The sequence below is a fragment of the Typopeltis vanoorti genome, chromosome 24, assembly GCF_054136105.1.
Source record: "Typopeltis vanoorti isolate ZY-2024b chromosome 24, IOZ_Tvanoo_1.0, whole genome shotgun sequence".
Lineage (NCBI taxonomy): Eukaryota > Metazoa > Arthropoda > Arachnida > Uropygi > Thelyphonidae > Typopeltis > Typopeltis vanoorti.
Window position 1 is genome coordinate 45289767 of NC_143572.1, and position 13892 is coordinate 45303658.

At 34.4% G+C, this 13892-nt stretch overlaps 1 protein-coding gene across 1 annotated transcript in view; it reads right to left on the reverse strand.

The window, feature by feature from the left end:
- LOC150093146 (uncharacterized) overlaps positions 1 to 13892 on the reverse strand; it is a 339961-nt gene that overhangs the window by 230383 nt on the left and 95686 nt on the right. The window contains exon 7 of the mRNA XM_090414162.1: positions 9986 to 10364. Coding sequence (XP_090270288.1) covers positions 9986 to 10364 — 379 coding nt within the window. The remainder of the gene's footprint in view (positions 1 to 9985; positions 10365 to 13892) is intronic.

Consider the following 13892-nt stretch of genomic DNA (forward strand, 5'->3'; position numbering starts at 1 on the left):
CTTACATGTGCTAGTAATGTAGACTGAGGAAAACCTCTGGCTGGGGCAAAATCCTTAATCTAGGTTGCTGTAATTCTAGTGTATTAATCCTTAAAAATTTATTTTAGTTAACGACTGCACCATTCTTTCCTTTACATACAAGAGAAAAATTTAGCTAAGCACGTATAATCAAATCAATTTTATCTCATGCAACTCCGAATTACTCAGTCATGGCTGTTACTTCACTTAGGTCACACAGGTTCGATTTGTTTTTGTGAGACAGTGCATTGGCTAACAAAGATCAGACAAGCTATTAACAAAACTAAACATGTTTATTTTAACTACGACAATTAATATACAAAGGTAACAACATATCATGTGCCTGACTCTCCACACATTTAGTAAGACAATTCACTTAAGGTACTAAACAAAGAAACTTATTACACTTAACTTAGTAGACGTGTGGATGGATTTCTAACAAACATGTCCCTGCTCTCTATCCTATTTATACAAGGAAGAATTATATTATACACGTTTTAAGCATTATGTAACACAAGCACTATTCACATTTACAGTATTCATTTAAGCACATTCAAACTCACGTTCGGCTTTCTGACCTCTTCAACGCATTATGCCATTAGTTAAACAGAATCAATATCTATCGTCTCTACACATAATCTAGGCTATTAACATAAAGCAATTTACTTACAAGCTCACAAAATCATGTACAGTCCTGGGTCCAAAAGGGTTAAGGGTGAATTCCGCAGGTTCCTTTCTCAATATTGCGTGACGGCTGTGATCAGGCACTATCCGACGGTTGTCATCTTGCAAATTCCTTCTTTGTAGCAGTAATGTATTTCTTCACCGATGTCAGGAACTGGTTCGACTGCGACAAATCAGCATGCACATGGATCGGCACACTCGTCAACGAATTTCACAGAAGGCTACCTTGAAATACGGCCTCTTCTGCTAGCGAATTCCCCTCCTCGAAAAGCTTGCCACAGAGAAAAAAAAATAAGAGAGAGCCTTTTGCCCCTCGATCTCTGCTTTTTATATCATTGGACCCTTGGCCTTTCTTCTAAAACTTCCTGGATTTACTGGAAGCACCCTTACGTCACCCACGCTTGCGTTAGGTTTTGGTGGCAAAACTCATATAATCCGGTGACCTTTGAGACCAACGTTGACCTTCAGTTTACTAGCCTAATCCTGTATGATCTTTTTAGTTACAATTGCTTGTAGTTCTACATTCAGTTATTCTAACATTATATTACAAAATTTATTACATTACAGTAGGTTAGATACACTTTTAATTATAGGTATCTTATGACCATGTAAAATCATATAGGTGAAAAATATTTCTATGTTTCACCACAAGAGATTTTACAATGCTGTGAGACCACCACTTGAAGTGGCTTGAAAAAGTTCCATGTTTGATCTCTAGAGCAGGGTTTCCGAACTATGTAAAAAAAAAAGAATATATATATATCATTGATAAAATGGGGAAAAAATATCCTTAGCCCACCCATGGTACAAAATGTACTATAGGTCTGTAAATAACCTTTTGTGGGTGGAAGCAACATAAAAGAAAAAATAAATAAATAATCTAGAAACTCATGGTGAGTCTTTATAAATTTTATTTGTATCAATCTTATAGAACCCTTTCAGTAACTTATAACTTTCAATCTTGTTCCCTTTTTTGTCCGTCACTAGACCTTGCAACACACCTATTCAATTCACCCTCATAGGAAACATTACACAGAACTGTCACCAGCTTGATCACTCATCTCTGCATTCTCTCTGCTACCTCTTGTTCCCTAAGAAACCCAAGTGACCAATTCTGTGTACAGTAGTCAAGATGTGGCTGAATCATATAGCTTCCCTATCTTTACTTGCCAATGTGTTCCTCAACATTCAAGTAATCTTTTGAGTTTGTCAACTTTTGCAATATTTCCTCTGAACTGCTGACAAATATGATGAAAAGGAGTTACTAAGAAATGTCTGTCAGTCTCATTTTTATTTACAAATATGACATTTTTATTTTATTTCGTTTTTTTCTTTTTTTAAATAGTGATCCCATACATGAGAAGTAGAAGAACCTATAAGTAAGTACATCAGTGCCGTGGGGGTGGGGACAAAGATGAGGACAGAAGTATAATGACTTTTTTTTTTTTTGAAGAATTTTGAGGTTAGGATTACCATGCCTTATGTTCGAGGTACAACAGAAAAAACAGTCAGAATCTTAAAGAAACAATCTTAAAACTTAAAACTTACTACCCTTATTTGTTCTACTAAAGACAAACTTCATCTCTTAATTCCTGGTGTATATAGAGTTCTTTGTTCCTGCAAGAACTTGCAGGATGATGTAAATAAGTTGACAGTATGGGCAATTTAATGTAGGAAAAAAAAAGTGTAAAGTTATGCATTTTGGGATGAAAGATAACAAGTTGTGTACTGTGCTGATGGAATTATATACACAAAATGATAAAGCCAGGGATTTCTTGGGGTGATAGTGAATAGGTAACTAAAGTTCAGAAAAGTTGTTCATTGAAAAACACATTGACAAGCAGAAATAAGGAAGTAATATTTCTTTCTTATAAGTTATCATTTCTTCTTTGATACAGCCACATTTGAATTTCTGTGCACAGGTCTGATGATCTGGGTTTCTTAGGGATAAAGAAGGAGAGGATCCAGAAGCAAGTGACCATGATGGTGGTGAGTGGTCATCTGTGGAATGCTCCCTACAATAGATTCAGGTCTATGAGTTGCAGAAGTTGGTTGACAGCTGGAAAAGAGAGGATGGTAAAGCAATATTTAAGTTACTAAAAGGGTTTTACAGGATTGAGTAGAGGTATTTAAGGGTCAAGTTGGATAAATGGAAGGAAATCTCTCAAAAGCCTTTTAAAGAATGTAAAGAACCGACCAGGGCTTCTGACTTAATGTCCAATATTCATCACCTTCTCATGGTACATCCTGTTAGGTATAAAAAAGGATAATGAATGAATGAAGATGGGCCAGCAATTTGGGACTTGGTCAACCAAATTGAGTTCTTAGTAGCTTAAACCATGCTGCAAAATGAAGGTACAACATACAGAATGTCATTCCAGCTGGGTGAGTCATCCGTTTAATTGTTTTCATCAAGAAACCAGGACAAATGGCAAAAAGTGAACTACTGGAACATCATCAGCAGAGTTAAAGATTGGCAACATCAGTATAAGCATGAATGAAAAATACGATCTTTCTAAGCAACAAATAAACTGTTATATTCAGGTAATAACATTCAGGAAAAGGATTAGCAGCTTTAATATTTAACACTAAACACATGAGGATAATCACAAATGGCATGCAATATCACTTAAAGTGAGGCAAATATTAGAATGAGAAATTAGACAATGAAGATCTTTGTGCCTATGGCCCCACGCAAGGCTCTACTAAAGATGAAGTAGATGAATTTTCTGAGAAGAGAGAAGTTGATAAAAAAAAAAAAAAAAAGATAAAGTTGGTCTTTATAAGAGATCTAAACAGAGTAGGAAATCATTACCAGAATATAGAACTGTTTTGGAAAAATTTGGAGAAAAAGAGTAAAATTAATAATAATGGTGAATGCCTGCTGGATTTCTGTTCAGGATGTGGATTAGTTATTAATAACATCATGTTCTAACATAAAAATGTGCACAAATTCGCATGAAGATGTGATGCAAAAATAGAGAAAAGTCTTATTGACTATGTTATTGCTGATAGCAATGTTCTTCCACTGGTTCAAGAGAAAGAGTATACAGAAGATTTGGAATAGAAAGTGATCATAATTTAGCTTTGAGTAGAATAAAATTGAATTTCTTACTGAAAAGAGGAGCGCATAAGAAAGTTTTAAAATGTATCCAAGTTCAGCAGTTTTCGGAAGTGAACTGTAGACTCAAACACATAAACATTGTTCAAGAAAAAAAATGACAGAGTTTGATAACAAGAACCAAAGTTTGGAGTCACTGGCAAATCACTCAAAAAACATTGACTGATTAAGTCAGAGAGAGAGAGAGAGAGGAGGGGGGGGGGGCATGTGGTGAGATTGTTTGCCAAGATAGAAAAATCAGAACTCTATGGTGAACTCACAAAGTTAAAGAAGCAGTGAAGGAAAAGAAGAAAGCATATTGAAAGTTCCTGGAAAGTAAGTCAGCTTTTTCTCTGAGAGAATACAAGGAAAAATGTTAGAAAGTAAAGTGATGTGTAAAACTAGCTAAACAAAAGCATGAGAGTACTTTGGTAAGAACACAGAAAATAAATATCTGGAAAGTGGCAAAATATTCTAGAGGCTACTGAAAAAGCTTAGAAATGGAAGAAAGAATAGAGGAAAAGGAATCAGAAATGATACAGGTCATGAAAACTGAAAATAAAAATAATCTAGATGTCTGAAGTAATTATTTTGAAAGGTTGCTAAATGAAACAAGCAGTGATAGCACAGTGGTAGAAAACATCAACAGAATATGCAATTCAGGAATATATATAAATACTTGAGTAAGAAAAAGCCGTCAAAAACTTGAAATGTGGAAAGGCAGCTGAAGTAGATGATATTTGACCAGAAATGATTAAATATGGAGGTAAAAAAGTTTTACAGTGGTTGAACTGTATAATTCAAATGCCTGGTTAGGGGATCAAATTTCAAATGAGTGGCATATGGCTCTCATAGTACCCATCTATAAAAAGGGCAATAAAATTGAATGTGCGAGAATTACAGAAATATTTCTATGCTGAGTGCTCCTGATAAGATTTATGCAAGTATACTTCAGAAAAGGTTAAGAAAAATTGTGGAAGGGAAGAAGATTAAGCTGGACACAGGTCTAAGAGAGGTCATCAGGATCAGATGTTCACTTTAAGAAAAATAGTTGAGAAATCATGGGAATACACCAAGGATCTGTATTTAAGTTTTGTAGATCCGAAAAAGGCATATGACAAGTGCCAAGAAATGCTCCGGTTATATGGTGTAAATGGGACATTATATCGCGCAATACATACCCTCTATTTGAGTAGTAAATCAGCAGTTAGAATTGAAGGAGGTACAGGAAGCTGATTTTATGTTAAATCAGGTGTGCAATAGGAGCACATGTTATCTCCACTCCTATTCATCATCTATATGGATTGCATAATGAAAAAAAAGTGGCATTCAACGGATATTAGAATCAGAGATATAAACTCAGTTCTTTGCTTTATGCAGATGATGTTGTATTCTTAAATATATCAATGCAAATCTCCAAGATTCTCTAACTTCACGGAATAACAGTCGTAACAAAGTTGCCATGAAAATCAGCAATAAAAAGACAAAGAAATAAAAAAGGAAGAAACATTGAAAACATCAACTGTATCCTGAATGGTGAACTTACAGATTCGGCTATTTAGGCACAATTTTTAGTAAAGATGGCAAATTAAATATGGAAATAGACAACAGCATCAATAAAGCTGGTATGGTAGGAAGCAAACTGAATAAATTTATATGGAATAATAAGAGAGAGAAATTAGTAAAAACACTAAATTAACTGTATAGAAGACAGTGTTCAAATCAATTTTAACTTATGGATCTGGGGGGCTGGGTTAGAAATAAAATATTTCATCAAAGACTGGAGATCAGAGATAATGAGAGCCCTGAGAAAGATTAGGGAAATGAACAGATGGCCTCAATGACAGTATCATTTTAAAAATAAGAATATTAGTAAAGAACTTGAAATTCAGGAATGTGTTAATAGAGCTAATCTCAGATATTATGATCATTTAAGCAGAATGGAAGAGGAAAGATTAGCAAACAAAGTGTTCTTTGCCAGGTTGGCAGGAAAAAAGACTCAGAGGAAGATCAAGATGGAGGTGGATTGATACAGTAAAATGTGCTTTAGAAGATAGAAATATAAGTTCTAATAATGTTGCAGTCTTGACAGATAACAGATTAATTTGGAGGAATATTATTGATCAGAAGTAAGCAATGGTTTAACTTTTTCTTGTAGTATTATCATAACATCCTGTATTCCCATTGTGGGTCCATATCAGGAGTTTTATGATAATGATGCTTTTCTAATCATTAACAAACTTTTCATTATCATATGCCTGTTCTCAGATTCCTGTTGTATTTTCCTTTCCATTTATTCACTGGACATCATCAGATGCCAATTGGTCACTCAGATGCTTGGTGATGCACTGAACCAGTCTTTGCTAGGTTGTCCTGTTGTATGCTTTCCTGGAGGCTTCAACTCTGAAGAACAGTCACTACAGACACACATCCACCATCTCATTGACAGTCTACACCTTCCCCTTTTTCCAGGAACTTTTCCTTCTATTACTTGTTTTGAGGAGTCCTCCTGCCATCCTTTCAAGATGTCCACAATGTATTTAAATTTTCTTCTGTCAATATCCTTAAGGAGCATTAAAGTTCTACAGATCCTTTCTAGCATCCATCCATTTGTATGCCTTTAAGTATATAATATCCTCAACAGTCTTGTGTAACACAACATCTCAAAAGCAGCTATCCTTTTCCTATTGGACTTCTTTAGGTTCCAACTCCAACATCCATAAGTAACTCTTGAAAAAACAGCTACATCCAAAATCATCAATTTGTTCCTGTGGAGATAGACCCACCTGTCCAGATTTTAGACCCATCTCTGACTTTAGCCATTCCTAATCTCCTTCTGTCATCTTCTGAACAGCAATTCACATTAATAACAGATCCCAGGTATTCAAACGTACTGATTTCCTCAATTCTTTCTCCATTAAGGTACACTTTCTCAGGAGCTTCCCTGTCTGTATTTCCTTTGAGAACTATAATCTTTGTCTTGCTAGGATTGAGCTGAAGTACTCTGTTCTTACTGGTCTCATTAACTTTATCAAAGATTTGCCCTGGTTGTTCCTTGTCATTACAAAAGTACTATATCATCAGCAAACCTCAGATTATTGATCAATCTACCACCTATCCTAATTCCTGTGGTAAGCTCATCCAGTACTTCCCAAATGATGTCCTCAGAATAGATACTAAATAAGGGAGGAGAAAGCAGGCATCCTTGCCTAATCACTTTCCAACCTGAAGCCAATCAGTTAATCCACACCTGTTCTTATCATAATTTCTTGCTCACTGTACAACTTAGCTATCAACCTAATAATGTGTTGAGGAAAACCTATTATTTCATTACTTCCCACAGTTTCACATGCTGAACATAGTCAAAAGCCTTAGAGTAATCTATGAAAAACATTACCAGCCATTAAAGATCAAATACACACCCTCAAAAGCTTCATATCCATCATAAATTTCAATGTAATATCAATGGTATTACAATTTTAATATGCACTTTGCATCCATGGAAATGTGGACGTATATATACGTCCTGGCCTGTAGCGTGGTTAAATTGTTTATAATTTTCTATGATCTGATCTCTGGTACCTTTATCTTTCCTTAAACAGCTTGTTCTTCAGGCATCTCTGCCTCAACTTTGGCCTCAATCAAATTTAGAATGATCTTTAATAAAATCTTGCCTGAATGAGAGATTAAACTAATAGTTCTTGCAATAGTTCATATCTCTTATATAGTGGAATGAAATCTGATCTTTCAATCTCTAAACCATGATCCTGTCTCTCATATCCTTGTAATCAATCTATGAAACACTCTTATCCTTCCATTCCTGTGGCCTTAACTCTGCTAGAATTCCATCTGCAACCGGGGCCTTATTGTTGTCAAACTCTTCAACTGTTCTTTCAACCTCATGTCTAAGTGGAGGAGGAGGTTCCAAATCAAAATTTTCATTTTGATTCTCTCTGCTGTACAGTTCCTACAGTATTCTTCTCATCTGCTTTTGATTTCCAGTTCTTCTGTTAGTACTGCTGCATTCTTCCTTGTATGACATTCAATTTGGGCTTAAACTTGTGCTTAGGTAACAAACTAAACAAATACATTCTTTTATAGTGTCTCCTTATCCAGAATTCTATCTCTTCACATTTATTAGTTTAAAAATTTTCTTTGCATGATGATAGCTGACTTTTCTATTAAATCTCTTATATTCTTCAGCCCCTGTATCACTTTGTTTCTCCAAATGCATTCTTTCAATTTGTTCCCCATGTTGAATCTGATATCCACGAGTGTCTTGGTCTTTTAATTAGGCCTAGATACTTCCTGGCTGTATCCTGTATTATAACCTTGAATCCTTCCCAAAGCATTTCAGGTGAGATCTCCTCACTAGCCTCCAAAAGATCATCCAACCAAGTTGATGTTTCTTCTGTAAACACAACAGGGATTACTCTGACATCCAATCTAGTGAGACACACCTGACTTGGAAAGTTTCAGTCTCAGTTTTACTTTCACTCTTACTAGCTGATGGTCTGTACCACAGTCTGCTCCAGGCACATCAGAGATGTTTGTCTTATAACACTGGAGAGCTATGATGTAATCAATCTGGGCCTTGATCTATCAATGTATTTTCCTTATAACATGCAATTTTGTATAAAACATGTTTTATACAAAACTGCAGAATATACTGCCAGATAAAACATGCCAGTCATGGCATGTTTTATCTGGCAGTATATTCTGCAGTTTTCAAAGTCAAAGTAGTATTATAACATTAAATTAATGCCTGTGACTGTAGGATGTGAATTAGTTTCTATGTAGTGTGGGATATTAATGCCTCTTAAGGATTATAATACAGGATTAACTTGGAGAACCCAGGTGAAGCAATTTACTAAGCATGCTAGCTAGTTTGAGCAACAATGATATATGAGGGTGGTCTGAAAAGTTCTTGGCCTAGCAATGAAAAAACAAACTCATAATTTCAAAATTATTTTTATTTTTCAACATAATCTCCCTTAAGACTAATACATTAATTCCAGTGATGCTCCAGCGCCATTATCCTGTCTCTGTAGTGGTTCTCGGTAAGATCTGCAAAATACCCCTCTACAGCTGCAATCACCTCTTGATTTGAAGAAAAACGCTGACCAGAGAGGAAGAGTTTTAGTTTTGGGAAGAGACAGAAGTCAGAGGGAGCTAAATCTGGGGAATAGGGTGGATGTTCCAACAATTCATAGTGCAGATCCCTTAATTTCATCACGTGCATTGTCCTGATGAAAGATGATTTTTTTCTTCTACAAACCAGGTTTTTCTCACGAATTTTTTCGTCTCATCTAGTTAAAAGAACAGAATAATATTCCCCGGTTATTGTTTTACCCTTGTCAAGATAATTAATAAACAAAATGCCTTTAGCATCCCAAAACACTGATGCCATGACCTTTCCTGCTGATGGAACCAACTTTATCTTCTTTGGTGTCTTCCGGCTTCTGTCCACTGTTATGACTGCGGTTTGGATTCTGGTGTGTGTAATGGTGAATCCAAGTCTCATCCACAGTAATAAATCGACGCACAAAATCAGTTTCATTCTTGTAAAATGCTCCCAGCACTGTTCAGAGATTTTCATGCGAGTGCATTTTGGATCTGCTGTGAGCAAGCGAGGCACCCATCTTGCACAAAGCTTTTTCATTTGCAATTCTTCATGCAAAATATATCCTACATGTTCTTTTGAAATGCCTATAGTCTCAGCAATTTCATGCACTTTGACTCGCCGGTCATCCAATATCATATCGCGCTGGCGTTGTTACACTTTTTGGACATCCTTTATGTGGAAATTACCAACGGAAATTGTCTGGTAGTATCTAAAAATATTAGATATGAAGATTCTTAACATCTACTAATAATTAAAAGAAATGCAGTTAATTAACATCCTCAGGATCGTGATTCTGTAAATAAGATGGAGCAGATTTGATTGGAAATTACAACGTAAAAGCAAAGATAAATTTTGATTTTTCTTATTATAGAACAATTTTTCCATCTTGAATGAAAATTATTGATAGAAAATTAGTAATAAAATTTTATTACCCCTTCTCCATAGCTTGAGGGTACATTCCAGGAAATGATAATTACTAGCTACAAAAAAAATTCTTATATCTAATTAGCACATTATACAACACTTAAGTGAAGTGAAAATCTGAATTAAAAAGTTACCTTAATGGGTTTGGTGCTGAATTTTACTTTGCTATTTCTGTGAGGTGGTATGGGACAAAACATAATATCATCTTCATCACTGTCATCATCAAGTCCTGATACCTCTGTAACAAAATGACCACCAGGAAGAATGTGATATTTCATATCTTCATATAATACATTAGTGCCAGGAGGAAAAAGAATATCATATTCCATTTCTTCAGGTGAGAGCTCTTCTTCCTCTTCTTCTTCTTCTTGACATTTACTGCCCATAGATGCAAAGGGTGACCACAGCATTTCAGAACGGCCATTATGTGCAGGTATACTCTGCCGTGAAAGGATAAGATTGGCAGTATCTTGAATGTCTTCATCCTTTCTAGCATTTAGAGTCTGGCGAGTACTAATAAAATATATATATATATATATGTAAAAAGTCTGAAGTTAAGAATCTCAAGTATACTCAAAGGTCTTTAATTTTAGTTCCTCTTAACACATAAGCAACATTTATGGTTGAATACTCTTTCATACATTTCACAGTTGTTAATTTTTTTTTTTTAAATAATTTTTCCAAATATAGGGGCACATCATAACTTATAAAAAAGAAAAGGAGAAGGAAAAATGCCATTTTTTCTACTGCAGCTTATGGAAAATAAAGTTGTGTGTGGATATATGGTCAACTCTCACTACTGTAACATCATTATAGTAAATGAATTCACTATAATAAACTAGCAAAAACTCCAAATATGATACAGCAAACTTTCAACTATAACAAACTATTTCTTTAGTTTGCACAAGTTCGCTACTGTGATAGTTGACTATAGCACAGGTTCTTAAACTCTTTTTTTTATCTGCAGTCCCTTTTCATAAGACAAAATTACTAGCAAACTCTGGTAATACTGGTTAAGTTATATTTTTAATACTCTAGTATCAGTGTTTGAGCAGTTTTAAATTAAATGAGAAAGAGAAATCATAAATATATTTATTGCAAAAAATGAACATATACAGTTATAATTAATATTATATAATTAATTTTAGCTGTATGTATGCATTTTTTTGCACATAATTTACAGACTTTACATCAGCAGATAAAAATAAGAAAATTAGAAAAGGTAGAATGAAAACGTGTAGTGTATAATCATTTAAATAGTTTTATAATAAATATTTAATTTATTCATGTTTATCATTGTTTGCTGCAGCTCCCAGTTTAAGAATCATTGGACTATAGTATTTGTTATATAACTAATACATCATCAAATTCCTGATAAAATATCCTCAGAATGTGTAAGGATATTATGATAGTGCTATGTGAAAAGCTCAAATCATGAACTTCCTATCAACAATTTTCTTTCAAACTAATCTGTCATATGTCTAGACTCCAATATCATTAGATCCTATATTTTGGTCTTCTGATGACAGTGGAGTCCTGAATAAATAACAGATTAATTTGGAGAAAAACTGTCATAATAACAAAAACATAAACAAGAATAAGGAGTGGGGGAGAAATGTAAGAACTTGATATATTTAGAACTTATTACCTCGATCCTGAGAAATTTGAGGTATATATGGCATTAAGCAGTTGGTGAGTCAAAAAGCCACAGTGTTTTTAAAAATGATTAAATTCAATAATTCATTTCAACTTAATCTAATAGCTCAATAAGAGCTAGAGTAAGAGCTATCACAAAAAGAATAGCACTATAACTTTCAAATGAAAACAACTGTTCACTTAAATATAAAGAGCCAATCAGCTTCATTTTGGCGATATAAACATTAATTAAATTAAGGGGATATTAAATCCCACATTGTTTTAAAACCGAATTAGAAACTCAAAGATTGGAATCAGAGAGTTTCATGCCGAATATAGTATTTATAGAATATAGCCGAATATTTTATAGTTTATTATACTATATTCGGCATGAAACTCTCCGATTCCAATCTTTGAGTTTCTAATTCGGTTTTAAAACAATGTGCGATTTAATATCAAATTAATTTAAACTGTTCACTTCCATAAATTGGATAAAAAAGGAATCAAAGATCCTAAAAAATACATTATTATAATTAATACAGTGTCTGAATTATTTTTTTATATATCGTTCCACACAAGAGGATGCAAAGTCCAAAGCAAATCAATGATGTGCGAGTAGAATCAGCACATCATATATAGAGAAAACTCACCAATGATCAAGTGAAAAAGGAATACTGCAATTAACAAAAGTAAATTTAATGAAGATAAAGTTATTCTTTGAATTCACTAAATGCATGAAATTAGAACCATCTGTATTACGTATCATTCTATGTAGCTAAGGCAACAGATACCTCTAGTGTATTTCAGAATTCCATTTATAACATTACATATTATCATGTCATTAATACATATAGTCCCTGTTGATGCCAATGTGATACCTGCAAAATATACTACCCAATCAAAAATATCATCATCATCATCAAATTCCTGCCATGTACCCTCAAGGGATGTACAGCATATTATTATTATTATTATTATTATTATTATTCAGGCCTCCAAGGAGTCAAAAGACTCATCGAGGGAGGTCCTTCCTAAGACAAAGTCTGTCAAGACTCATCGAGGGGAGGTTCCCCCCCTGAGAAACACAAAGTCTATCATACCACGCTTTAAACTCACTGACCGTTCTGGCTCCCACCACTCCATCAGGCAATGCATTCCACGGCTCAACCACCCTCCACACAAAGAAACCACTCTTTACCCTCCTGCTCACAGTTTCTTTTCGTAACTTCCAGGGATATGATAGTACTACATGAAAAATTTACATCATTACTAACTTCCTATCTACAATTTTCCTCCAAATCAGTCTGTTACTTGTCATGACTCCAACATTATCAGATTTTATATTTCTATCATCTAAGGAACTTTGTACCGTATCAATCCACCTATATCTTGGTCTTCCTCTAGATCATTTTCCTACAAACTTCACAGAGAACACTTGTTTTGCTAATCTTTCCTTGCCCATTCTGTTTAAGTGACCATATCAACTGAGATTAGCTCTGCTAATGCATTCCTGGATGCCAACAATGTCAAGTTCTTTCCTAATATCCTAGTTTTTAATATGATATTGCCATTGACGCCATCTGTTCATGCCTCTAATCTTTCTCAGGACTCTCATATCTGCAGTCTCTAGTCTTTGGTCAAGTGTTTTACTTCTGACCCAGCTCTCAGATCCATAAGTTAAAACTGGTTTGAACACTGTCTTGTATACAGCTAATTTAGTGTTCCGGCTAATTTCTCTCTTATTTCATATGAATTTATTCAATTGACTTCCTACCATACCAGCTTTGTTGATTCTGTTGTCTATTTCCATATTTAATTTATCATCTTCACTAAAATTCTTGCCTAAGTAGCTCAAATGTTTCACTTGTTCGACAGGTTCTCCATTCACAACACAGTTGACATTTTCATTGATTCTGTCTAATTTCATTGTCTTTGTCTTTTTATTGCTGACCTTCATACCATATCTATTACAACAGTTATTCAATTTAGTCAGAGAATCTTGCAAACTTGTAGCGGATTTATTTAAAAGTATAACATCGTCTGCATAAAGCAAAGAGCTGACATTAACAACTCCAATTCTGATATCATGTTTAATACCACTTTCCTTCATAATGTAATCCATATAGATAATGAATAACAGTGGGGATAATGTACATCCTTATCTCACACCAGATTTAACATTAAACCATCTTCCTGTTTTTCCTTCAATTCTAACTGCTGACTTATAACTCAAATAAAGACTAAGTATTGCTTGATATAATGCCCTATTGACACCATATAACTGTAGCGTATTGAATAGCTTCTCTCTTGGCACCTTGTCATATGTCTTTTCCAAATCGACAAAACTTAAATACAGATCTTAGTTATATTCCCATGATTTCTCCACTATTTGTCGTAAAGTGAAGA